At 38.4% G+C, this 26,820-nt stretch overlaps 3 protein-coding genes across 3 annotated transcripts; all 3 read right to left on the bottom strand.

The window, feature by feature from the left end:
• Window positions 1-4,877: 4,877 nt before the first annotated feature.
• Window positions 4,878-7,332, bottom strand: LOC110868400. The gene is made up of 3 exons (XM_022117554.2): window positions 7,005-7,332; window positions 5,838-6,046; window positions 4,878-5,736 (listed from the first exon to the last, which is right to left on the bottom strand). The coding sequence occupies exons 1-3, from the start codon at window positions 7,154-7,156 to the stop codon at window positions 4,979-4,981; spliced, it is 1,119 nt and encodes a 372-aa protein (XP_021973246.1). The 5' UTR covers window positions 7,157-7,332; the 3' UTR covers window positions 4,878-4,978.
• Window positions 7,333-13,180: 5,848 nt separating this feature from the next.
• LOC118480250 lies at window positions 13,181-14,098 on the bottom strand. The gene has a single exon (XM_035975000.1). It carries the CDS (start codon window positions 14,096-14,098, stop codon window positions 13,181-13,183), a length of 918 nt encoding a protein of 305 aa, XP_035830893.1.
• A 9,053-nt stretch (window positions 14,099-23,151) lies between these two features.
• On the bottom strand, window positions 23,152-24,060 carry LOC110866841. The gene has a single exon (XM_022115992.1). It carries the CDS (start codon window positions 24,058-24,060, stop codon window positions 23,152-23,154), a length of 909 nt encoding a protein of 302 aa, XP_021971684.1.
• Between the last annotated feature and the right edge of the window lie 2,760 nt (window positions 24,061-26,820).

Here is a 26,820-nt window from a genome sequence, read left to right as displayed (position 1 = left end):
CTCTGCTCTTCTTTCATGCTGCTAATCTCTTTCTCTTTTTCAGCCAATTTGTTTTTAAGTTCTTTTAGAGATCTTTCAAATTTGACTTCATCAGTTAAGATTTTATCCCGAAGGTTTTCATTCACCTCTTTGATGTTAGCAAAAGCAATAATGCAATTGTCAGAACACAGTTTTTCAAGAACTTGAGGTGATACCTTGGCAGCAGCCATCATTGCACAATCACATTGAGGATTTTCTTCATCTTCAACTCTTTCTTCTTTCTCACCTGCTTTTTCTTCTTTCTTTTCTTCCTTGTTCTCTTCGGACCATGGGTCTGTCAGTGGTTCAATCAGGGTACCTGAACTTTCTCCCAACAGTAATTCACCAGCAACAGCAGTAACCACTGCTTCAGTTACCTCATCCACTATTTCAATACTCAGCTGTTCCTCTTCAGTTTCAACCCCCTCCTGTATTGACTCTAATGCCATCAAACAAAATTCATTATGAGAAGAATCATTGGAAGCATAGAGTGCAAAATTTTCATCACTAAGGTCTTCAGGCATACTGCTCCAGTCAACAAACCCTTGAGTGAAAAAACTTTGTTGATCTGGTTGTACTGCTGCTGGAGCAGTGGTTTGAGGTGCAGGCTGCACTTGTGCCTGAGGGACAGGGGTTTGAACATATTGGATCTATGGAACAGTAGTTTGGACATAGTGCACTGGCACAGGGGCAGCAGCATAGTGAGCAGTGTTCACTTGAGCTGCTGGGGCATATTGGGCATAGTGCACAGTGCCTTGATTTTGAGGTCTAGGATTTGAGCTAGGATGAGTGATTATGGGACCAGTAGTTTGACTCCTACACTCCCTAGCGAAGTGTCCCAACCTATTACACTTGTAGCACTTGATTTTCGATTTATCCTACCCAACCCTTAGATTCCCATGCAAACCTGGGAATTTTCGCCTTGTTCTTTTGTAAAATTTGCTAGTTCTAACACTTAGCAAGGCCAGTTGGTGCAGAATGTCCATTTCCTCTAAGTCAGTGGGATCAAAATGCTGTAAATCATTGAGTTCAAAGTTTAGATTGTCTGACATCTGGTTTTCGTTTGCAGTGAATGCAAAACTTGCAGTGTGAGGATCAGGGTTGTTAAAATTTGCACCAGCAGTTATGTCAATGAAGTGATCATAACCCTGATCCTTAGCACTACTCCCAGATTCTTCTTGACCCAGAAGAGCAGTATTACCGAATGTATAATCATCAACGGTTTTTCCTGACTCTTGTAACTTCCTTTTCTGGTTCAACTCCCCTTCGTAGGTCAGGAGTCGACCGTGGAGTTGGGTCAAGGTCAGATCCTTGAACTCAGGTGAATTTCGGGTGACAAAAGCTATGGTGTCCCATTTTTCTGGCAGTAACCTGAGGAACCTGCTATTTTGAGTTGAGTTTGTAAAAGTGGTATTAACAAGCCTCAGTTCACTGATGAGACAACTGAACCGCTCTAATTGTTGCGTCAGTGATTCACCTTTTACATGACAAAATGTTTCATACTGTTGGTTCAAGATTTCCCTATTGTTTTCTATGACTTCTTCGGTTCCCCCAAACTGTTCCTTAAGCGCGTCCCATAACTCTTTGGCACTGTTACAGTGTAACAGTCCAACATATATTTCATTGGGCAGCGCTGATGCTATGATGCTAAACGCTTTAGCATCTAGTTCGATCTTTTGAAAGTCGGTTTCGGTATAGTTTTCAACTGGTTTTGGAACGAACTTTTTAGCATCTTCAGCGCTTGGCACTGTGGGAACATGGGGACCAAAGACGACAGACCTCCAACAACCTGTGCTTTGTTGAGCGAGGATGTGACCCATCCTCCTCTGCCAGATGTTGTACTCATTTCTTTTTAGCATAGGTGGTTTAAAAAGCGAGCCGATGTTGTTTTTATCATCCTGAGATTGTGACGTCATTCTTGTTGTTTTACAGACACTGAGAAATCAACTTTAATGGTGATTAATCCTTGCTCTGTTTTTCAGCAAACGAACAAACGATCAGTATCAACTGTTATGAGCTGAACTATTTACGTCAAAATGATTGTTAAATCAAATTTGACTGTCCAAGCTCTGATACCAATTGTTGGATCTGAGTTTGATTCTGATTGTATTTTGTGTTTGTAATTAAAATGAAAATGGATGAGTGTGCAGCGGAATTATGATGAAAACAAACTTTGCATACAATCAAATGAGAGTAATACTTTGATCAAACATCTTTACACAATGAATCGGAAGATTGAATTTATTTCAATAACGATTACAATGATTGATGAATGAATGCAAACTCCCCCTCAGCCAGAGCTCAGTTGTTTGTTCGTGCAAAGAAGACGGTGATGCAAAAGAGCTAATAGAACAGTACAAAGTACTTATCTATTTATAGGCACTTGCAAACCACTGAGCATCTTAGCTGACGTCACCATGAAAGTGACATCTAACCTCCTAACAAACTCTAACCTCTGATCTATACAGACACTGCTATGTTAACTACTGCTTTTACATTACATTACAAAACATACTATTGATCAGATGCTGCAACCTTCCACTGCTGTGAACCCAGCAGCACTTGTCCGGATCAGCAGAGCTTGACTCAAAGCAGTAGATTGAATCAGCAGGGCTTTAGTCTTTCATCAGGTCTTTACTTGAGCAGCAGTTGTAGGTCAGCATTTAGCAAGATCAGCAGATGTTGAAATCACTTTCAAGGGGAGAGATTTGTATGTAAACATCTGCTTATTCTGGATCCACTGCTCTGATCCAGTTTTGGCTTTAATTATTTGTTCCTCTGATAGGGTTCAATCCCAACAAAAGCCCTGGTAGGATTCTCATACATACACTTCCACTGAACGGTCTCATTCGCCGATAAGGAAGGAACAACATCTTCGATGGGGGTATCAACATCCCTAGGCAGAGGGGATTCCGACATCATAGCAGCAGAGACAAAAATAAACCTACTTTTCCAATCCTTCGGGTAAGTGGAAGTCGGCATGAAGGACTAACAGGGTTTTGACACATTGTTTTGTCTCTTGGCAAAGGTAAACCAATCTCCATCGGAGATCAGCTTGTAAAACATGCAGAACAAAGGAATGGAAGGTTCACCGGAAATAGCAGCACAAGACAACTCGAAGTGCACCACTCTCATCCACCCTAAGGGATGCAACTGAGAGAAGTGAACCCCAAAATGACGAAGCAGATCGACCTTGAAAGAGGAGAGAGGATATCGAACCCCGCAAGAGGAAAAAGCCAGGGTATAAAGAGGAATCACGTCCGGCGTAAACACCGCCGGTTCATTAGGATCCGGCAAGGTAGGGGAGAACTGTTCAGGGATAGCAAATGTCTCAACGAAAGACCTCAAATCCTTTGCCGTCAGGACTGACTTGATTACAGAACGGCCAGAGCGACTCATAATCGAAAAAAGAACGACAATCGGAGAAAGAATGGTGATTAAGAGGAATTGTGACGGAGAAGAAAGGGAATCAGAAAGTTTAGATAGGAAATTTGAAAGGGTATAGGGTATTTAAAGGAGATAACTGACGTGCAGGTAACCGTCCTGTCATTAGTCTCGTCAAAATTCAAAAAAAAGGGCATGTGTTGCTAAGGGGATAACTCCCGCTATAGGTATCCGGCGAAATGATGGCTAGTGGGGACGGTTAATTACAATTGGCCAGGAGTGGGCCCACAGGAAGGAAAAACCTCTCTTCAAAACAGTTATGATTCAGCCTCAGATCATGAGCCTCGGGTCTCAGAACCCAGGACTAAAGATGACTTGACGACGGGCCAATGGGAAGCCCCATTTACCCGCTTTGGGCTGTCATCATGCGGGCCCAACAGGAAAAGCCCAACAAGAGTTTGCCTTGCCCACTAAGGTTACCGTTATGAGCGGGAAAAAGGACCAGAGGAAGCAGGCAACATTTAATGCTTGATTAGAAGAGGATCTCTTGCTGGAAATGTACCTCATCGCCGGAAACATTAAATAAGGCTATGATTTTACCGTTGGGGGTCAGACACGTGTCTGAGCCCCCCGAAGACCATCAGAACCCGTTGGATTATCCCATCAAAATATCTCACGTGAAGGTTAAGGTTTAGGTGGTTATATAATAGTGAAAGACGATGATCACAGGGACAACTAGAGGTATCTCATTTACTACATTCACATTTATTACTCTCACATTAACTTCCGACCAAGATTCCCACACATTTATCACACAAACCACATTTATTAGATTCACACCTTAGAGGAAGCATCCCGGTGATCATACTCATCGGGATAAACTTCTCAACTCTTCCGGCAAGTTTACTTATTCTCACGCCGGAGCTTGGTCACGGATCCCCTCCGGGGCCCTCCGTGGCGAGGCTAACGGTTTGTTCTTTTGCAGCAACGAGGGTAAAGGCTCTTGACGTCAGCGAAGATCCATCTAACGTCACCACGGGATTTGGGTATTCGACAATGTGGACGACGTTTGAATGGTGCACTAGAAGTGTTAGAATCAACATGGACTATAAATACAATTTTTAAACTATTATAGTAGAAGTATTAAAATCAACAAAGCATAGAAAAAAAATGTAGCTTACTTGTCATTTAAAAACCAACACAATGTTTATACCCGTAACTATTTTATTAATTAATATTACCTTTATGGTGTAATGATTTTACTGTTTTAGCTGCACACCAATCATTTTTAATCACTATTTTGTTAATCTAAATTATTAATATTTCCCTTTATAGTTTAATGCTTTTACTGCTTTAGCTGCACCCCCAATCATTTTTAATCATTATTTTTTAATTAAAACTTAGTATTAACATTAACATTAATTAAATTAGACAAATAATTTTTTAACCTAAAATTATTATTAATATTAACTAAATTAGACAAATAAAAATAGAAAGAGCATTTAACTAAAAGATACTACAATAACATTTAAAATCTTATAGATAAGTACAATAAAATTTTAACACCTAAAGATAATTACTCGTCTTCTTTCTCATTCTCGTCGTCCTCATCCAACGCACATAGAAAGCGTTTGCGAATCTTGTTTTTCTGTTTTTCGATTATTTGTTTGTCCACATCCGACATACCGTCAGTGTTCATCCCAAGCACCATAAGATCGTAGGCGTCGGTTTCTCGTTCTGCGAGGGCTAACAATTTTTTAATATTCGCGTTGATACTTTCAAATTGGGCTTGCATATCGGGGTTGGTTGAAGATGACCCACCACCTTTGTTTTTATTTTTTGCACGATCTCGCCCCACCGGGAGCGGATCAACTGGAGGAGTCGGTTCTTCCAGCATCTCAAACTCATTGTCTGAATTATCTAATTTTAATTGCGAATGCGCATCCGATGCGACTTGAGAGGATGTGTGGTCATTGGACAATGTGCTCTTCGATCTTTTGACCCGTATGTCTTGTACGTCCATTAGTGGGACGAGATGCCACTTGGTGCTTTTCCTTAAGATTTGCCACGGTTTATCCATTGTGAACCCATGGGACTTATCTTGTTTATAGATTTTGTGTGCCTCGATTAGCAAGTCCACATCGCTAGCCCCGTTAGTTCTACCACGATTGTTGGAGAGGTTGTTGAAGATGACGTTAAACGCGGCAACTTTTCTACGCATTTCTCTCCATTTACCGGAAATGGAATCCGCATTCCGGTATGGTTCTCGTCCCGTTAATTTGTGAAACGCTTCACGAACACGTTTCCAAAAGTCGGTGCCTTTATAATGATTTCCTATTAAAAAGATATAAACATTACTAGACAATTTTAAAGAATAAATAAACCTTATTTTACAACTAAAATAAAATAAATATATAAACATTATAAATAACTACCGGTAGCCGGGTCCTCGGATATTTCGACCCACGCACGAGCCAAAGCTAGCTCCTCATCAGAGGTCCAATGCATAACATTCTTTTCCACGGGTTCGGCGTCAACCGCCTTCTTTCTATGCTTCCTCTTCGCTTTTGACGGACCCGGGTGTACCATTCCGGGTTCTTTTTTTGTGCATTGGGTGGTTATCAAAACTTCAAGTATCCGGTCCCTTTTAGAAAGATAATCACAAGATATAAACTACATAAGGCAGTTCTATTCAACAAGACATAGAGAAAGGAAATGTTACTACACCTCAAGGTAATAGATTTGATTCCTTCTAAAAACAAACACCACAATAAACAATGACTTTCTAATCAACTTTAGAAGGTAGAAGGCAAATTGGATGATTCAGAACATATAAAAATTTCATATTTCTTAATACAGAGTTAACCCCCAAACTAGTAACAAAGTTAGGCAAATAAATATTTCTTAGAGTTAACTGCCATTTTCGTCCCTGACGTTTGTCTAACTATGCCAGTCCAGACCAAATTTCAAATTTTTACCATTTCCGTCCCTTACATTCTAGAAACACGCGAGCTACGTCCAAAAAAACTAACCTCTGTTAAAACCTGCCGGCATAATTGGACAAACCATAGGGACGAAACTGGCATAACAGACGTTAGTTTTTTAAACGGAACTGACATATCTCAAGTATGTCAGGGACAAAAATGGTATAAATTTGAATTTGACCTGGAACTGCATAATTAGACAAACCAAAGGACAAAAGTGGTAGTTAACTCTATTTCTTAATACAAATCATAATACCATAGCTAACCCCCCAAACTAGTAACAAACAAACAAACTACTTACATCATTCAAAACATATAAAAAACTCTACATATCTCACTACAATCAAACAAACATTCATAACAGACAAAAATCTCAACAGCAATGCACAATCAATAACACTTCATAATCTAGCCCTAATTCTCTAAACTAACAATCTCTCAGCAGCAAAATAACTTGATCAAGCCACAAATCAAAACGGTAAAACTTAAACCATAACTCTTAATTAACACATAAACATCATATCAACATATATAATATCCGAAACCCTAGCTTCACATATACGCATAAAAATAGAGATGAAAAAACACTAGTAGTACAGTACAATTAGTCAAAATCACCTCTCAGAAAGCTGAACCGGCAAACCGAACCGCTCCGGACGGCGGATCTTCCGCTGAGTATCATCGGTAACCGAATCACCTTCTTCGGTGGTGTTTTTATCACCGGCATCCGTCGTAAGGGTTGCAGAATCATGGATATTCGTCGTTGCCATTGAAGAGGATTATTTACGAGCCCTAATTTGTGATCTCACAGGTTTGATTTTGATAGTGTATACGTATCCTCCTGGGGTTGTTGATGAAATGTTTGGAAACGTAAGGGGTCAAAGTGCGCATATCACGGGCTATGGTGTTTCTTTGCCCCACTTGATGAATGTTAACCAACTTGTATACCACATATTTTTGCGTTTGAGTTTCAAGACTTGACGGGTGATCAGAAAATCGAAATAATTGAACCGTAATCGAAATAATTGGTAAAACCGAACCTAAATAAAAATTAAAGGTTTGGTTTTCGAATTTTTAATAACAAAAAATTTCGGTTCGGTTTTCGGATAACCATTTTCAATAACCGAAAAAACTCGAACCGAAACGAAAAAACATATATTTTTATGTTTAACTTTAAATGTTTAACCCATACTATTAGAAATTATTAATTTTATTCTTGAATATTAAGTACTTATGTTTAACCCATACTATTAGAAATTACTAGGTTAGAACCTCGTGTATTACACGAGTTAAATAAATGTAATTTTATATATTAAACAATAAAAATTTAGATCTTTATGAACCTCATATATTGTATGGGTTAAATAAATGTAATTTTATATATCAAATAATAAAAAAATTAAATCTTTAAAAACCATGTGTACACAGATTAAATAAATGAAATTTTGTATACTAAATACTAAAAATGTCGTATCTTTAAAAAACCCGTCTATAATCGGGTTGAATAAATCTACAAAATAATAAAAAAAATACTTCATTAAAAACCTCATATATTGAACGTGTTAAATAGATCTAAAAAGAGTTATATCTTTAAAAATCATGTATATTACACAGATTAAATAAATGTAATTTTGTATATTAGATACTAAAAACGTCGTATCTTTAAAAAACTCATTTATAGTCGGGTTGAAAAATCTACCAAATAATTAAAAGAAAACATATCCTTAAAACCTCGTGTATTACACGTGTTGATTAAATCTAATTTTATGTTGATTAAATCTAATTTTACATAGCAAATGATAAAAAGTTATATCTTTAAAAACTTCGTGTATTACACAGGTTATATAAATGAAACTTTGTATAGTAAATAAGCACGTGTTGAATAAAATATAATGTCATATGTTAACACTTACAGTCGTCAAGATTTATCTTTTAAAAATGAACTTTGGTGTACTATTCACTTATTATAACATTTCAGTTTCAAATGGGAACCTCTGATTCCTAGTTTACCATAATTTCAATCACCAAACTCCAAAGTATATTGTGGACTCGGAGTACTCCATTTGGTCCAGTGGGTGTCCCGAGAGTATTCATGATTGATTCTGTTGGTCGTTAAAAAAAAAAAACTTGAGATGTAACTTTATAATTATATAAAAAAACAAACGTTTATTTTCACCTAAATATTTGTTTAAAATTATTTATAGAAAAACAAATATTTATTTTTATGCAATTTTGTTTAAAAATATTATTATTATTATTATTATTATTTAATATAATAAAAATACCGGAAAGTAAATCAGAAAATTTTTTTATTGTATGGGAAGCTTTATTTATTTCATTCGATCACTTGAGATTTTTTTATTTATTACTTTTTATATGTTAAGTTAATTAATCATTTGTCCACATAATTATTTTCATTTGAATTTCTTATTTTCAAACTTGTGATCACATATCGGTTCAATGGTATTCTCAAATAGTAAAATATTTTTATTTTAATTACTATTTGTATAGATATAAATAATAATCTATAATTGGGTAGGAGAGATTAAATTAAATAATATTCCGTTGGAGATTATCTATAACTAATTAGAAAAATATTAAACTAAATGATAATTATCCATAGAGTACATGGCCTAATATGATGATAAGTGTCCCAAACATGGTTTCTTTTATTATATAGTATAGATAGATAGATTAATTTTATTCTTGAATATTAAGTACTTATAATAAAAACATTAAGATGTTTATTTGCAATTAAGATGATTTATTTATTGCCTATAACAAATAACAAAACTTAATATAAAAATTAAACAATCTTCAAAGTATTATAAAAGAAAACGTCCTAATAAATCCTTTGAAAAAAACACAAAAATGAAAAACCGAACCGAACCTGTGTAAAAACCGAAACCGAACGGTTTTGAAAAACCGAAAACCGACATTTCAGTTTCGGTTTTGATTTTGCCCAAAAACCGAACCGAACCGTGCACACCCCTACTTTCCACAAAATGGATATTCAGAATGGGATAGAGGCGTATCTTGTTGTCCGTCTGCCTTCTGTTTTGATGTAACTTGCCAAGTATGAATGAAAATATTTAATTTTGTAAAAATAAAAAACGGAATCGTAACCGTAACTGAAAAAAACCGATCCGAATAATGAATTCGGCGTTTGGTTTGATTTTTAACTTAACTAGTTTTTTTACTATCGCCGCGTTGCGGCGAACGTCTTTGTTGTTTAGTCTATGTTTACATGTGTTTTAAAATCACTACGAGCGCGTTGCGCACGGAAACCGCTGACAAGAATACAAAGAAAATATAGAAAAAAACACTAAAAGATAAGCAAAAGAAAATCAACTAAAAAGTTGTACGGTAATAATGTTGTTCGTATGAAACCTGTGGTCAGAGATGAGCAAATGATACTGGGTACAGGTACCGAATTTCCCGAACCGAAAGATCTTAAGTACCAATTCGGTGCGACTTTTGGCGTTCATGGTACCGGTTCGCTACCGTTTTTTAACTCCATATACAGGTACCGTAATTGGTATTTTCGGTACCAGTACCGATTCGGTATTGGTTGGCACCGTGCTCATTCCTACCCCTGAAACTAAAAAAAGAAATCATTAAAATTAAAAGTTGAAGAAAATCAACAAAAAAAGTTGCACGATACCGTTGTTGTTCGTACGACACCCGTGATCAGGGATGAGCAAATGGTACCGGGTGGCAGTACCGAATTTCCCGAACTAAAAGATTTTCAAAATCAATTTGATACCGATTTTTGGTGTTTTCTGTACCAGGCTGGTGTCGGTTTTTATCTTTATGTACCGATATTACTATACTGGTATTTTCCAGTATCGGTTGACAAAAGCTTATCTAACTTAAAAAGTAAAAAACATAATAAAACTATTAAAAAAAACCATATATATTATTATAACTTTTTCTACTTTTCTACTGTTCAAAACATTGGATTATTAATATATAGGAGAATTTGGTTTATCTGAATAACCAAATAAACCTTTAATTTATTTAATTATTAGATAAAAACTATAATAATTAATAAACCATATAAATTTTATTAGCCTAAATGATCAATTTAAAGCCCCAACTCAAAATAAAGCCCACTTATTTCTAATCAAACTTAGAACTTCAAAATATAATAGGGTTTTTAAATTTTCACATATCAGGGTTAAAGGCGTCTAACCGACTCTATAGTTGCTCTCTGGTTTTGAAGTTTCTATGATCTATCTTTTGAAGTTTTAACTTTGTGGCTGTGTGTACGACAAGAATCTAGATGTGTTTATTTTATTTTGCTTTGACACTTTCTTTTATTTATATATCGTTCGGTTTAAACCAGACTTGATGTTCGGAAGTTAGAACACATACATGAATATAAATTAGGAAAAAAAAAACTAAGGTACAATTCGGTTAAATTTGGTTGAAATTGGTTTGTTTGGTTTTTAACCGAAACCAACCCGAATTGAATTCGGTTTGCATATTCTTAATTTAATTTGGTTTTTGGTTTGGGGTACAAAATTTTGAAAACCTAATACTCGATACATCTCAAACGAGGGTCCAAAAAAAGAAAAGATTATTAATGGGATCGTTCGGACGTCATGTTGGAGCATTTGGAAGACATGGAACGAAACTATCTTCTCATACCATAAGGTGGGTGTCACTATAGTCTCGGAATATATCAAGTCTTTGGCGTATGTTTGAATTAGAAATCGTTCTTCGTTTAAGATTTTTTTTTTTTTTGGAAAGATTGGTGCATGTTTAAGTTGTAATTTGGATTCTTTGTTTTTTTCTATCTTCTTGCTAGCGGCTTTAATGAAAGTTGTCATTCCAAAAAAAAACTCATGGGCTGACAATTTCATAAGCGAATCCGCTAATACGATACGAAACACTACGGTTTTAACAGGTTTTGTGTTTGGGCTTTACAGCTTTGGTGTTTTAAATAGATCGACACGTTTAAGACACGATAAATTTTGTGTCTAAACAAGTTAAAGACTTGTTAACCTGTTAGTTACCCTAAATCCCTAATAATCTGGAAAACACCAAATAAAGTTTTCATATCGCTGCTCACTGTTCATCGCTCAACCGCATCACTGACCACCAATGTCGGTGTAGTTACCTTCACTCACCACCAACCACCATCATCGCCGTCACCAGCCGACGTTGATTAGGTAACTCGTCTGATACAGGTTAAAAGCGCACCAAATTTTCTTTAACTTTATATTGCTTATTTTTGAGAGAGGGGGGGGGGGGGGTTGAAGCCATTAATGGGAGTTAAAAGGGTAAGGTTGTGGGGTCCACCCCCAATCAACCAATCGCAATTTCTTCTTTTTTTTGGTGCAAGTTAAACTACAAAATCATAGTTAAAGGGCGAGTTAGTTAAAACTTATAGTCTACGTAACATGACATTATGTTACATCACAACACATGGTCTAACTGGTGCTGTATTTGAACGTGTATCGATATATTTATATGAAGTGCATTTTATATATCTATACAAATTTTATCAAGTTGTATAAATAATATTATATATACTTTTTGTCTCTAAAACATATTTTTATTTACATTATTCAAAGCCGGAAATGATAAAACAAAACTCATAACAATATATATTTACTTGCATAAAATATTTTACTTGAATTAGGTGGTAATAGTGAAGAGAAAAATTACTATGTTATAATCAAGTTTTTTGATAAATCTAATGAGCGTTGTGTTACTTCAAAGGAATTAATGAACTTCAAACACAATGGGTCTAACTACTAAAGTTTGTTTTTTTTTTTAACAGTGAACTTTATAAAAAACACGGCAAGCAGTGGCGGAACTAGAACATTAACTCAGGGGTATCCAAAAAAAAAATTCACCATACAATCACACAATATTAAAAAAACGACAATAAATACATAAAGTAAAACAAATACATAATAGATTTGTCCTCTTTTTTTTCAATACTTTAAATTGTTCCATCACATCGTCGTCTTTTACTTCATGTAAAAAATCATTTTCGACCGCACAAACCATAGCATTGTTCAAAAACTCCGGGCCCATTCGATTGCCTAAATCCGTCTTGACAAGCTTCAGTTTCGAAAACATCTTTCAACGGTTTGCGGTTGCAACTGGTAAAAGCAAAACTAGTTTCACTACCTAATAAACTAAAGGACAAGAACTATCTGTTCCCGTTTCAACCGCAACATGCGCAAGATCACTTATTCCATTCAAGTTTGCAAAATTATCATCGCTTCAAAATGATGTCGATTTGTAATGACATTCTTTCGGTTTCTTGGATTACCATAACTTTCCATCATGTCCAACATTGTAATGTTGTATTTTGTTTTACAAAAAAAGAGTCACTTTTTCCAACATCGGCTCAAACCCACAATAAGAAAAGAAATAAAGAATACCCACAAACAAACTTCATATTCAAAGGGTTATTAGTTTATCACGTATTGGACTATTGGGCTAGCTATTAATCAATAGAATTGGGCTGCCTTATCAATTAAACTGTTTTGGGCTTAAAATTTTTAATAAGAATTGAGCTGCCTATCAACTATAAACTGATTTTGACTTTTGTATTTTTCGTTGGGTTAGATATAAATGCTAAACAGCTTTTGGGCTTACGATTTTTTTTCTTTCAGGGGTATCCTCGTAGTTGTTTAGGGGTATCCTTTGTACAAAACTGAAAAAAATACACTACCAATACGAAGTTGAGCCGTAGCCAGTGGTACGGCTCGTATAGATATAAGTCCGCCCTTGACGGCAAGCCCTCGAAGCAAGGACCGCCAACCAACCACTTACATCATATACAAAGGATTACGCACCCAGTCCTTCCACACTAACCCGGAAAATTTTGACCTATTTTTTAACCACAAAAAAGACCAAGATTTGACTAAAGCAACCGCCTCTACAACCTTCGGACAAGTGCCTTGAAAAACTTTAGCGTTCCAAGTTTTCCATAACACCCAACAAGTAATCATCACAACTCCTCTAATCACTTTTTTAGCCCATTTGCAACCTGAAACCTGATCGTGAATACCCAACAGATCTTTAAAATCAAAAGCCAATATAGGAGAAATATTACACCATCGGCCCACTGAATCCCAAACACCAAAAGCAAAGCCACACCCCGTGAAGAGATGCATCACGTCTTCCTCTCCGTTGTCGCAAAGGCTACACGAGCCATCTTGAACATTTATTCGCCGTCTAATTAACGCCACTTTAGTCGGGATACGATCCATCTCGGCTCTCCAAACGAAAATATTCACCTTATTTGGCACCCAAGACTCCCATCGCATAAAATGATCTCGCCTGACCTCGCTATCTTCTCTAAGCAATAGCTTAACCGACGCCACTGAGAAGGATTCTTTAGCCTCGTCTCCCCAAAACCATTTATCCTTAGAACCTGTTAAAGAAACATTAGATAAAAGAAACTGAACATCTTGCAATTCTGACATCTCCTCAACCGTAACCAAACTCTTTTTCCAAGTCGGCCGGAACCGCGTCCCCTTATTACCGCAAAGCATCCTCTCTGCAACCGAACAATTTTTGTTTCGTTCAAGTTTGTAAAGATTAGGCCACCGATGTTTTAAAATTGTCGTTCCAACCCAAAGATCGGACCAAAAGTTCACCGTCAAACCGTTACCCACCTTCGCCGTTATAAAAGAACTGAACGGCTTCCCTTTAAAAGACCGCCTCTCCATCTCCTTGACCATGGAAATCCAACACCCTTTGAAACGACGATTGATAGGCAAGAACAACCACCGACCCCTCCCACCGTGAACCAACTCCACAACTTTACGCCAAATGCATTCCTTTTGAGTCTTGAATCTCCACGCCCATTTAGCCAGGAGGGCGAAATTAACATCCCTTAATTTAGAAATACCCAGCCCCCGTTTTTCTTAGACTTCGTCACAGTATCCCACGCAACCCAACTCATTTTCTTATTTTCACTCGAGCCGGCCCACAGAAAATTTCTCATCAATTTTTCCAACTGATTAATCACTATCACAGGAGCTTTATATAAGGAAAGATAGTAAACCGGAAGACTAGCTAACACCGACTTAACCAAAACGAGCCTGCCACCCATAGAAAGAGTATTTGCCTTCCATGATGCTAATCTCCTTTTCACCGTCTCTATGACCGGCTCCCAGTGACAACTCTTATTCATGTTCGCCCCCACTTTAATCCCCAAATAATCAAAGGGGAACTCTCCTGTCTTGCACCCTAAAATATTAGCCATCTCGGTCGCTTCTTGGCCATCCACACCAATACCAAATAACAAGGATTTTTTGATATTAATTTTTAAACCCGAGCATAAGTAAAAAACTCTAAGTAACCTCACCGTTTTTTCGATATTTTCCTTCGACCATTCCCCCAAGATCAACGCATCATCAGCATACAAAAGGTGGGAAATAGAGGGGCCCCCACTGACCGTTCTAAAGTCCTTTATCTCCCCCAAATCACACGCCTTCCGAACTAAACAAGAGAAAGCCTCCATAATAATAAGAAATAGAAAAGGAGACAGTGGATCTCCTTGTCTGAGACCCTTGTGGCATTGAAAATCAAACGTGGGCGACCCATTTACAAGCACGGCCGATCTAGCTGACTCGATAATCCCCTTAACCCAAAGACACCACTTGTCTGGAAACCCCATTTGACCCATCACCGCCAAAAGAAAACCCCAATTGACATCATCATACGCCTTTTCAAAGTCTATTTTCAGCAAAAATTTCCTACCCGTCTTCTTTATCCAACCATACAACTCATTAATTATAAGCGGGCCGTCCAAAATAAATCTATCTTTAAGAAAAGCCGTCTGCGTTTCGGAAATAATCTTCCCCATCGTCTCCTTCACCCTCTCAGCTAGCACCTTAGATATAACTTTACAAATAACTCCAACTAAAGTGATAGGTCTATAGTCTTTCAACCCAATAGGAGAGCTAGTCTTCGAAATTAGCGTAATAAACGAAGTATTACATCCTCTACTAATTACTCCAGTCTCATGAAAAGTAGTAAAAAGCTTAAAAAAATCATCTTCCAAGATACTCCAGAATTGTTTAATAAACTTGAAATGAAAACCGTCTGGCCCCGGGGCTCTATCTGAACCGCAACTAAAAACCGCATCCCTTATCTCCTTTTTAGAGAAAGCCCGAACTAACCTCGTAGCATCCTCTATAGGAACAATATTAAAATTATCACATACCAATTCCGGCCTCGTCACAAACTTTTCCGAAAAATGGTTTCAAAAATTTTTAACACTTCTTTCTTGACCAACTTAGGCTTAGAAATCCACTGCCCATCAACCATAAGGTAAGGTCTGGAATGTCATTCGACGCTTTTCTACCATTCACCACCCTATGGAAGTAAGCCGAATTATCGTCCCCCTTCGACGCCCATTTAACCCTGGATTTCTGTAACATCCCAAAATGTAAACTTTTTAAATTATTATTAAGTGGTTATCTTTTCTAAAAGATAAATAAATCAAAGATGTAGTAATGTAAAAGTATGTTATATATTTTTACAAATATAAATGTGCAAACATTTATAAGTACATATATGTATACTAGTGTCGAAAATGTGTAACTAGACGATAGCCTAGTTAGAAACGTACACTTTAAGCGATGGGCTAATCTTTTATTCGAGTAAATAATAAAAGACGAAATGAGTTAGATATATGTATATATATGTTAGAGAAATTATAACTAGGTAATAACCTAGTTAAAAGATTACACCTAAGTGGTGGGTTAACTAAGCTTTGAGGCCTAACTAAGTTAAACCTCATAGTTGAGGACTAAAGTTATCAACTAGCCAAACATAACTAAAATTCTGCATTTTAAGATCAAAACACACATTTGCAAGTGTGTGTTTGTGTCGACAATTACAAGGGAGAAGAAGAGAAGCAACCTAGTTCATCCTCTTCACAAATTGATGCAATTCTCCACCAAATTGAAGTGTTTGGGGCTTGATTCTTTGGGCTTTAAGCCTTTCTATACATCTAAGACAAGGTATGACTTAGATTTCTTGTTGGTGTAATGAGTTTTGTGGAGAAATTGGTGTGTACACCAAGATGTGTGAAATTGGTCATGTTTTGTTGTTCTTGTAAGTGTTTAGCTACTTGTTATACTAATTGCATGGTTAATTTAGAAGTTTGATGTTGGTAGTTGTTAATCTAGCAAGAATCAAGGGTGTATAAACACTTGGTGGTGTTAGAGAAAATTGATGTGGTGTAGTACACACAAGTTGTATGATGAAATGCTTCTAAGAATGGAAACTTAAGGATTTAAAACAAGCAATACACCTGTTTTGTAAAAATCATATAAAATCACAGAAACTTCCTGTGAGGATGAGCCTTATATGCTCGGAACGCTATTTAAACATACTACGTTTTATGTTTCAACATGTTTGTCTAATTCTGAAGCTATACGGGTCAAAACAGTGTCCGAAGTCTGCAAAACTGTTTTGACAGCAAGCTGTTTGGAAGTGTTTCAACTTCTGGGCTGATCTTGCAAAAATCATAAATAATTCTACGAAGCTCGGATTGAGCTGATTCTTTTTGCATATGAAACTATAATGAGTCTGGTTTTTATAATATTTTAGGTCATACATAAATATGATTAGTAAGTGGATCAAATAACCCGATGAAATCTGATGCGCAGAAAGTTGCTGCACATTTTATTTGTAAACTTAATAAAAAAAAAAAGAGGTATTTAGTGTACACTTGCCTTGTTCATGAAACAATGGGTATTGTAAATATATGGCACATTATGTGGTTTATTTCAAGGGTCTAAAACACCTATAAATAAGTTCACACAAGTAGTTGTATTAACGGGTAACGAATGGTTTAAGTATTTATATATGCTTATCGGTAGTTTGACTTCTTTCTAAGAAGTCAAACTAACCCATGATGGAATTGAAAGATTAATGTGCATGAAAAATCTATAGGGGATGGTAGTCATGATACAAGATGACTAATCTAACCATATTATGAATAATGTGATAGCTTGACTCTTTGACGAGCTAGGTGGAAGCTTGGAGAGGATTGGTCAAACGAAATAAAGATGCCAGGAAACTTGCACGGATGCGAGGTAAGTAAAACTTACACCCCTAGAATAGGATCATTGATCATGTGAGGGTAATGTCTTGACAGTTAGTTAAAGGTTATCGAGTAACCAGTTTTGGTAACATGTATAAAAATGGAATGAATTCCTTGGTGTAAACCATGAAACGTGTCAAATTAGTGAGTTGTAAAATAAGCCACTTGTTGGTAATGATGATGATATGCTAAAAATGAATTCCATGGTGTAAACCATGAAATGGGTCAAAATAGTAAACCGCAAACCAAATCATTTGTTCGTGATGATGATGATGTACTAAAATGAAACCCAGTGGCGTAAACCATAACGGGTCAAAATGGGTAAATGTGACCTTAAAACAAAGGGGGTTCCGGTTAATACTCTTAAGGGGTAGACTGGGAATCGGTCTAAGGAACCATCAGACAAACCATAGTTACCTAAATCGCTAGGGTAGCCACAATCCACGTATTGGATCGTGGTGTACCCAATCGGAAATCGTAAGCGTACCGGAACGACATGGTCCGGGGAACCGGGTTGCGTCGGTACGGTGTTCTTGATTGCGGAGGTACGGCGATCCAAATTGATCCAGTTCAGCAAACCAAATAGACAAGGTCGAGGTTCCAAATCGATTGGGATACAACGATCCATAGCTATTTTAGGTGGGAACCAGGAAGAAAGGGGAAGAAGACCAGCGGCTGCGTCTGTGTGTTATCTGGCTGTTTTAGGCTTTTTAGGTTTAAAGAAGTTTAGTTATTTCAACATTTAACCCCTCTATGTTTTCTAGTTTACATTTAAACGCTAAAACTTATAGTTTTTACATAAAAAGTGTAAAAGTAGTTTGTGTATTTGAACATTTAACCCCCTCTATCTTCACTAGTTTACATTTGATCCTTAAACTTATAAACTTACACATAAAAAGTATAAATTAACATTATATATATATAACAATGAACCAAATTACATCAATTTCTACTCCTATTCAATTTTTATCTTCAACCTTCAATGTTTATGTTTGGTAATTTGAATTTTGGAATTTGGTAATTTATGTTTTAATCTGTGTACACCGAACCGGATTCCATGGTACACTGTACCGGTTCGTACCGAAATGAACCTACCCCCGTTCGTACCGAAAACGTCACCTCTAGCGAATCGCGTACCCGAACCACGTACCCGTACCGGAGCGAACAGCGAATTAGGTAACTATGAGACAAACAAACAGGTCAAATAGTGATAATATCACCATTTGAATCTGAGACATGTTTTGCCGGGTCATACGGGTCAAAGGGTGATGTTGTCACCATTTGAGCATAACATCTAATGATGTATCTTGTTGAGTACGCTTCTTACAGGTAAGCGTGATGGACAGGCATGCATTGCCATGACAAGCGTAAGGTAACACAAAGTGTAAGAATAAACGGGTCAATATTTAAACCTGTGCCAGGTATGAAATAATAGTGATACCATCGTAAAGGGGGTCGGGTTGTCTAATGATGGTAGGATTAGAATTGGGTGATGAAATCACCCATGTAAACTACACGTAGAAATTGGATATAAAGCTTTTGAGCCATAAGCTTTTCCAAGGGTTGAAATTGACTTAAACGCCCTTGGATTAGTGTTTTGGGGTAAATTACTTCCGATATAAGTTGAATAAGAAGTTTTTAGATGGAAAGTCTTCTAAATGATTATCAATGAGTGACCTGAACTATAAAGACTATAAGTCTCGAAACGGGTAATTTTTGAAAAATGTCGTACCGGAGGGTGTAATGGGAATGTAATGGTATTTTTAATAATGACCAACCACAAATAAGGTTGTGGTTGGAATGAATGACAAAACTAAGTATGGAAGTTGGAAATTTTAAATGATCACTAACACAATTAAGAAAGAAAAAGGTACTAATGTAATTTTGAGTTAGATTGCTCAAATTCAACAAAAAGGGTCAATTAACAGTTGCATGATAGTTGTGGATGTTTTCTCGAATTGTGGTTTGGTGAGTAATCTTGTTTTTTTTAAACAAGTTTAGAAATAAATGATTTAGAAAACCGTAAAATGGTAGTTGAAATGCTAAGAAATATGCGGCTAAGGAGTAGAAGTTCAGTGCCGGAAACTGATTGAAAGCTTGCTTGAACCGTAGCCTATGGACGGAAGTCGTTATTAGATGATGTGATTTTGTATATCTTGATTATTATTGTAAATATTGTATTTCCTTTTCCTCTCCTTAATTATAGGAGATTATGTTGTACCTCTCACTATTTAATAGAGATAATACCTCTCAAATATTCAGAGGTTGATTTTACAATATTGTTACATGGTATCAGCCTAATTTTCCTCTCTCTTCAGCCCCCTTCCCTTCATCGTTCTTCCTCTTCCTTTTTCCTGGGAACCCTAATGGCTACATCACAAGACATTATCCACATGCCTTCTGCTTCTCACCTTCCCACCATCAAACTATCATCCGCAAATTACCTTGTTTGGCGCACTCATATGCGGCTTCTCCTTTCCATTCACAAGCTGTCCTCTCACATCGACGGCTCTTCTTCCCCGCCATCTGAAACCACCACCGTTGACGGCAAATCGGCACCAAATCCGGAGTTTGTTACTTGGACAGAATCTGATCAGAAAGCTGCTCTTCTTATTCTTTCGTCTCTTACTGAGGAGGCGGCTGCCGAGGTTCTCGGTCTCAATCGGGCGAAGGAAATCTGGTCTGCCCTCGAGAATCTGTACAGTAATGCGTCTGCTGAACGTGTCCAAAACCTCCGTGATTCTCTCAGCCAACTTCAAAAAGGTACATCTTCTGTTACCGAGTTTTCTAGTCGGTTCAAACTTCTCTGTGAAAAATTGGCAGCCATCGGGCATCCGGTTACTGAAAGTGATAAGCTACACTGGTTTCTTCGTGGACTTGGCCCGTCTTACGAGATTTTTTCTACTGCCATTCGAGCCGTCAAACCGGCTCCTCTTTTTCGTGATTTGGTTACTCAAGCCGAGAGTCATGAACTCTTTTCTCAATCTATCCACGGTACTTCCACTCCTCCGGCGGCGTTCCACGTTCAAAATAATCGTGGATCTTCAACGCCCAGCCGCGGTCGCGGCTCTTCTAGTCGTGGTAATTTCTCTCGTGGCTCGAATGGCAGGGGCCGTGGTCAGGGACGTAGACCACCGCACTGTCAATTATGTCGTACGAATGGACACTACGCATCCGCATGTCCAAGTCTTCGTACCTATGCTGCTCAAGCCTCCCAATATGATGAGTCTCTCGCCAAGGCTTTCCATGCACAATGCCACGTTACTAACGATGGCCCAGATTGGAACGCTGACACCGGTGCAACGGATCACATGACTCCGACTCGCGAGTCTCTTCACCATTCGGTCCCCTATAAAGGTAATCATAAGGTGATTTTTGGCAATGGTATGAAACTTCCCATTACTCATACAGGTTCATCTACTGTTACTGATCATATTTCTCTACGTGATGTGCTTGTTATTCCATCTCTCACAAAGAAATTATTATCCATTAGCAAGCTAACCGCTGATCATCCTGTTGATGTGTTATTCTCAAAAAATTTTTTCCATATTCAGGATCGGACAGCCAGGCAAGTTCTCGCTAGAGGCGTTTGTGAGGGTGGACTTTATGTGCTCAAGAATGAACCGAGAGTTTTTGTTGCTGAAGTAGTTAATAAGGCCTCTTATGAATTATGGCATGCACGTCTAGGCCATGTTTCGTTTGATGTTATTTCATCTTTGAACAAATGTGGTGTTTTATCTGTTAGTTCTTTATTGCCAAAACCTACACTTTGTGCTTCTTGTCAACTTGCCAAGGGGCAAAGATTACCTTTTATTTCCAATATCAAACGTGCTTCTAATCCCTTAGATTTAATACATTGTGATTTGTGGGGACCCGCACCCGTTACATCTACAAATGGATATCGTTATTACGTTATTTTTATAGATGATTATTCACGCTTTACGTGGCTTTACCCACTTAAAACAAAAACGGGTTTTTATTCGGTTTTACCCGCATTCATTAAGCTTGTTCAAACACAGTGTTCTCGAAAAATAAAGGTTTTTCAAAGTGACGGTGGCAGTGAGTTTGTAAACCACACGGTTCGTAAGATTTTTGAAGACAATGGGACCTTTCATCGCTATTCGTGTCCATACACGCCTCAACAAAATGGCCGTGCGGAACGGAAACATCGACATATTGTTGAAACGGGCCTGGCAATGTTATTTAATGCCCATATTCCAGCTTGTTACTGGGAGGATGCCTTCTCTTCGGCTACATTTATTATCAATCGCGTACCGACTCCTCTCTTAGACAACAAGTCTCCGTTCGAACTTCTCTTCAAGCAAGCTCCTCTATACTCCAACTTTCGAGTTTTCGGTTGTCAAGTGTTTCCTTATTTACGTGACTACGCTAAACATAAACTTGAACCTCGAAGTCTTCCATGTGTCTTCATCGGGTATAGTTCGCAATATAAGGGATACCGGTGCTTGGATCCGAGCACATCTCGGATTTTCATTACGCGTCATGCAAGATTCAATGAATCTCTTCTTCCTTTTAAGGGGTCCTCTACTTCTACTGATATTCAACAATTAGAACTCACCACCTTTCTTGAAGACATTTCTCCTCCAATTATCTCCTCTGACCAACAACCCAAGCCCGCCCCATCCAATCCCACTACACCTCTCGGCCTGCCCAATTGCCCCATCTGCCCGCCAATTATTCCTGGCCCAATTTCCAGCCCATCTACTACGGCTGTTTCCCCTTCAGCTGAGTCTCCACTGCAAGAGCTCCACACTTCACCAACCACTCCCTCGCCCTCCGCTACGGTTGCTCAACCTTCACCCGTAGTTGCCTCACCCGTAGCGGACACCACTCCACCGGACGTTTCCCCTTCTACGGTGTCAAATGCCCCGGTTTCTAATTTGCATCCGATGGTGACGCGTGCCAAAGCTGGCATTTTCAAACCAAAGCATCAAGCAAATTTTGCCTCTCTAGCCACGAACAATCTTCATATCGCACTATCGTCTGCAACTGAACCGCGTGGTTTTAAATCTGCCTCTAAGGACCCTCGGTGGATGGCCGCTATGGTTGATGAAATTATGGCCTTAAAGTATTTAATAGAGATAATACCTCTCAAATATTCAGAGGTTGATTTTACAATATTGTTACAGTCGTAGGTTACGGTATATAAAAGTGAATATGGACAGAATGACCAAACCGTAGCCTACGGTTGTCAACCGTAGGTTACGGTCAATTTTGAATCAGTTTGCAGAATGTATCAACCGTAGCCTACGATAACAAGCCATAGCCTATGGATCACGCAGTTAAAAACAGAAACATTAGACCGTAGCCTACGGTCTTGAACCGTAAGCTACGGCGAGGAAGTGGTCTGCGACTAGTGTGTTGTATAAGATGGTTTTTATTCAAAATTAATCAAATTTAAGCTCAATAAGCACTCTAATGGGGTGTTTTGCCATGTCAGGTTATGATACGATGCTGGACCGTGATCGGGATTGATGCCTAGCCGAATACCTTCCGCCGAGATAAAGCTTCCGCAATAAAAAAAATCAAATTGATTTTTTTTATATAAATGTTTTAATCAACAAGTCGAGTAGTTTGGGTGCGTTATAAACCCAAGACTTGTAATTGTTTGTGTTTAAAAAAAAAGAACCGGACCTAAAGTACATTTAAATATTAGAATGTATGGTAATAACGGGAACGGGTGTTACAATTTCTGATGTAAATCTCTACACTTCCACTGATTAACTTGAGCCACCCTTTTTTACATTCCTCCCAAACCCAAACCTCATCTTCCTCCAAATCCCTCTCTTCCATTATGGTCTCCAATTTTTGAATTTCATTCTTATAATTTTCCAACTCCTCACCCTCTTTTTTAATGGCAACAGACCACCACTTCCGAATCGCCTCCTTGACACACTTCAGCTTAGTTGTGATAACCACATCTGGTCGCCCCTTAACCGAACAATCCGAATATGCCTTGATCACCACCTCCTGGCATCCCTCTCTCTCTAACCAAGAATTGAACCAACGAAACGGTTTGTACCCAAAATTAGAATCCACCAACGTTAAAAGTAAAGGAGTATGATCGGACATCTCTCTCGGGAGAGATCTCAAACACGCCAATGGCCACCTATTAAAGAAATTTTGACACACCAACACACGATCAATTTTGCTCAACTTGACATTACCATTATTAACTGCCACATGAGTAAACCTGCTTCCCCTCATAAAATACTCCTGAAGATCTGCCTCATCGATGAAAGAATTAAAATCTGAAGCACACGTAATGTTAAATCTAGAATTCTTTCTTTCTTCTGTACAACGAACTGCGTTAAAATCCCCCAATACAATCCACATACCTTGAGTACCATTGATAATAGCTTTTAATTTGCCCCAAAGATTTCTTTTCGCAACCACATTTTGGGGCGCATATACATTCAACACATTTAACTGTGACCCGTCTTCGACCAAAAAACCCGAAGTAAGAAGATAATTCGAATCTGAATCAGCCGAGATTTTCCTGAAAATCTTAGGGTTCCACATATTTATGAGGCCTCCAGATCGCCCCGAAGCGTCTACCATATCCGACTCAACTACCCCCTCCCCCAGCAATGACAACAATCAAAACTAACTGACCCCGTAATCTTAGTCTCCTGAATAGCGACAAAATCAACCCCATTTTTGAACCTTAGATCCTTGATCCAACCCTTTTTCCCTTGCAACCCCAAACCCCTCACATTGACAGATAAGAAATTCATAAGTTACCTGCCTGTAAACCTTCTTCCTATACCGCTCTGGTCACCATATCTTGGAAATCACCCAACTGAACCCCCACCTTCGTTCCCAATTGAATTGTGTTTTCAACTTCCACATCAACGCCTCTGTTTATTACCTTTTGCACCGCCTGAGCATGAGATACCTCACTGTTTTCCCCCGCCTGAGCCTGAGCCACCTGCGCATGAGATACCTCACTGTTCACCGCGCTGTGCTTATCGGACGCCTGAACATAACCGACCTCACTAATCGTCGCCCTGGGTTCCGAGTTTTTTTCATTTTCCTTAATCGGAACTTCACCTGCAACACCGTTTACTGTGTGGTGAAATAATTCTTGGTCCACTCCCTTGAAACCACCCTGAGTATCGATCTTTGAGCCTTGGTCTTCACTGCCAGAACTATACGTGTTCTCCTTGGAAAAACTATTAACTTCATTGGGCTCCTTTTGACTCTTATCATTATACAGACCCAATAGGGCATCAAGCCCAAAAGGATCAAGTCCATTGGGATCCACTTCCAGTCTGGGCCGCTTTCTTGAACTGGGCCTGGTATCAACCGAAATCAATTTATCTTGAACGTGGCCTACCTTACTTCTTCTACCCTTTTTCAATCGGTTACTCATTTTATTATTTGGGGACTTTCTCTCACTCCCACATAAATTAATTTCCAAAAATGACACACCATAATTAACGTCATTTCATTTGTCCACAACCACAGCCTCTCCATAATTCGGATCGCCCATATTAGCATTGTTTTCAATATGGATAGTCTGAGAACTTTCCTTGTTTCCGTTATTTCCAACCGAGAATTCCGTACATTCCATAAACCCATACGGGTTATTGCTTGCCGGATTTTCCGTCACCGCTGACTGACTCCGGTTGACCGGAGCTCCTTCCACACCCCTATCTTTACCCAAAAAATCTGGTTCCCAATCTCCGATTTCCTCCTCCACCCACACTCTGTATCTTCGGCCCTTCCATTGCATGACCACTTCTTCTTGAATCCTCTTACCTTCTGTTACCAGCACTCCTACATAATCATACGATAGGTCTGAATCCCACACACCGTGTTGTCCAACCTGAACAATTTTTCCAAAGCTCTCCCCAATCCTATTGATGACATAATTATCGAGTAAATGAAGGGGAATGCCCTGAACTCTCAACCAGGCAATTCTTTCAAAAGGAAGAGATTGCCCCGCCCACTTCTCCATCGACCGAAATACATCCCTTTTCTCCTTCGATAGCACAGAGAACCGCTCCACATCTTCACTATTTTTAAACGACACCAATATGAACATACCGCCTACATATTGTACCACCCTTTCGCCTAGCATCATTCCTTTGATCGTTTCACTTGCCTCCTGTAGAGCTTTAAAATCGGCCATCGCTACTATCACCACCTTACCCAAAACATGCTCATTCGCTTTGAATTCATCGTTAACAACTATAACCTTCCCCCTTTGTTCCTCCGTAGGCCTTCCCAGAAAAGCGTCTTTAAAGGATCTCATTCCCACGCGCGTATCTCCGATGGTCTCCATCCCTTTGGCGTTTCCACCAATTCCTGTTACTATCTTCGGCTTTATCTTCTCTGTTTGTCGGTTATTTATTTCCCCTTCCTCCAAGATGAACCTTGCGACATTAAAACTTAGTTTGTAATATCCCATCCGAATATTGGACAATACCTTCTCCATCTCCCCTGTATTCTTCACATCCAACAACGAAACAAAGCCAAACCGATTGCCCATCTTATCCCTCTTTCTTGCTATGCAAATGTCATATATCTCTGCATGCGCCCGAACAAACCCCGCTAGATCATTCCCACTACATCGAACTGGTAGATTAGAAACAAAGAACTTTGTCAGCCTCTTCTGGATGTTTACCGGAATATTTTTCTGGTGGCCGCCCATTCCGTTGGCAAGCTGAGGGTTTAGATCCAACTTGTATAAGGTTAACTACGAAAGTTTGTAATAGATAGCAATTGATCTATTTTTATTTTGAAAAGCAAGAAAAAATGAATGAACCCTCTTATTTTATTACTACTAGATGTTCCATTAATAACATTTTGTAATGTTATTGTTTATTGAGTAAATTGCATAAAACGTCCTTTAAGTTTCACCAATCTTGCTGGTATCAGCCTTAATCTTTAAAAGTTGCCAAAACCAGCCTATAAGATTAATTTTGTTGTCGGTTTCATCCTTTATCACTACCCCAGTTACTAATCCATGTTAAATGGCCTCACATGCGTAGCATGTGAGGGTAAAACCGTCTTTTCATGCTTGTGATGTTATTAAAACCCAAATAAATTCCCAGACCCACTTCATCAGTTTAAACATCTTTCAATACTCATAAAACCCTCATTAGAGGTGGGAATTATCGGGTATTTTTAAAACCCGGAACCGGTTCCAACCCGAAACCGGGTATGGATACAAGTGATTGGAACCGGGTTGTCAGTGGAACCGGGTCCGGGTATAACCCGGGTACACATCATTTTTTTATAACCGGTGGAACCGGTTTCGGGTACAATAGAACCGGGTCCGGGTACTGTGTAGAACCGGTTACGGGTACTGTT

Source organism: Helianthus annuus, chromosome 7, assembly GCF_002127325.2.
Source record: "Helianthus annuus cultivar XRQ/B chromosome 7, HanXRQr2.0-SUNRISE, whole genome shotgun sequence".
NCBI lineage: Eukaryota > Viridiplantae > Streptophyta > Magnoliopsida > Asterales > Asteraceae > Helianthus > Helianthus annuus.
Note: the sequence above shows the minus strand (reverse complement) of the source record. Positions and strands in the feature narration are given on the sequence as shown.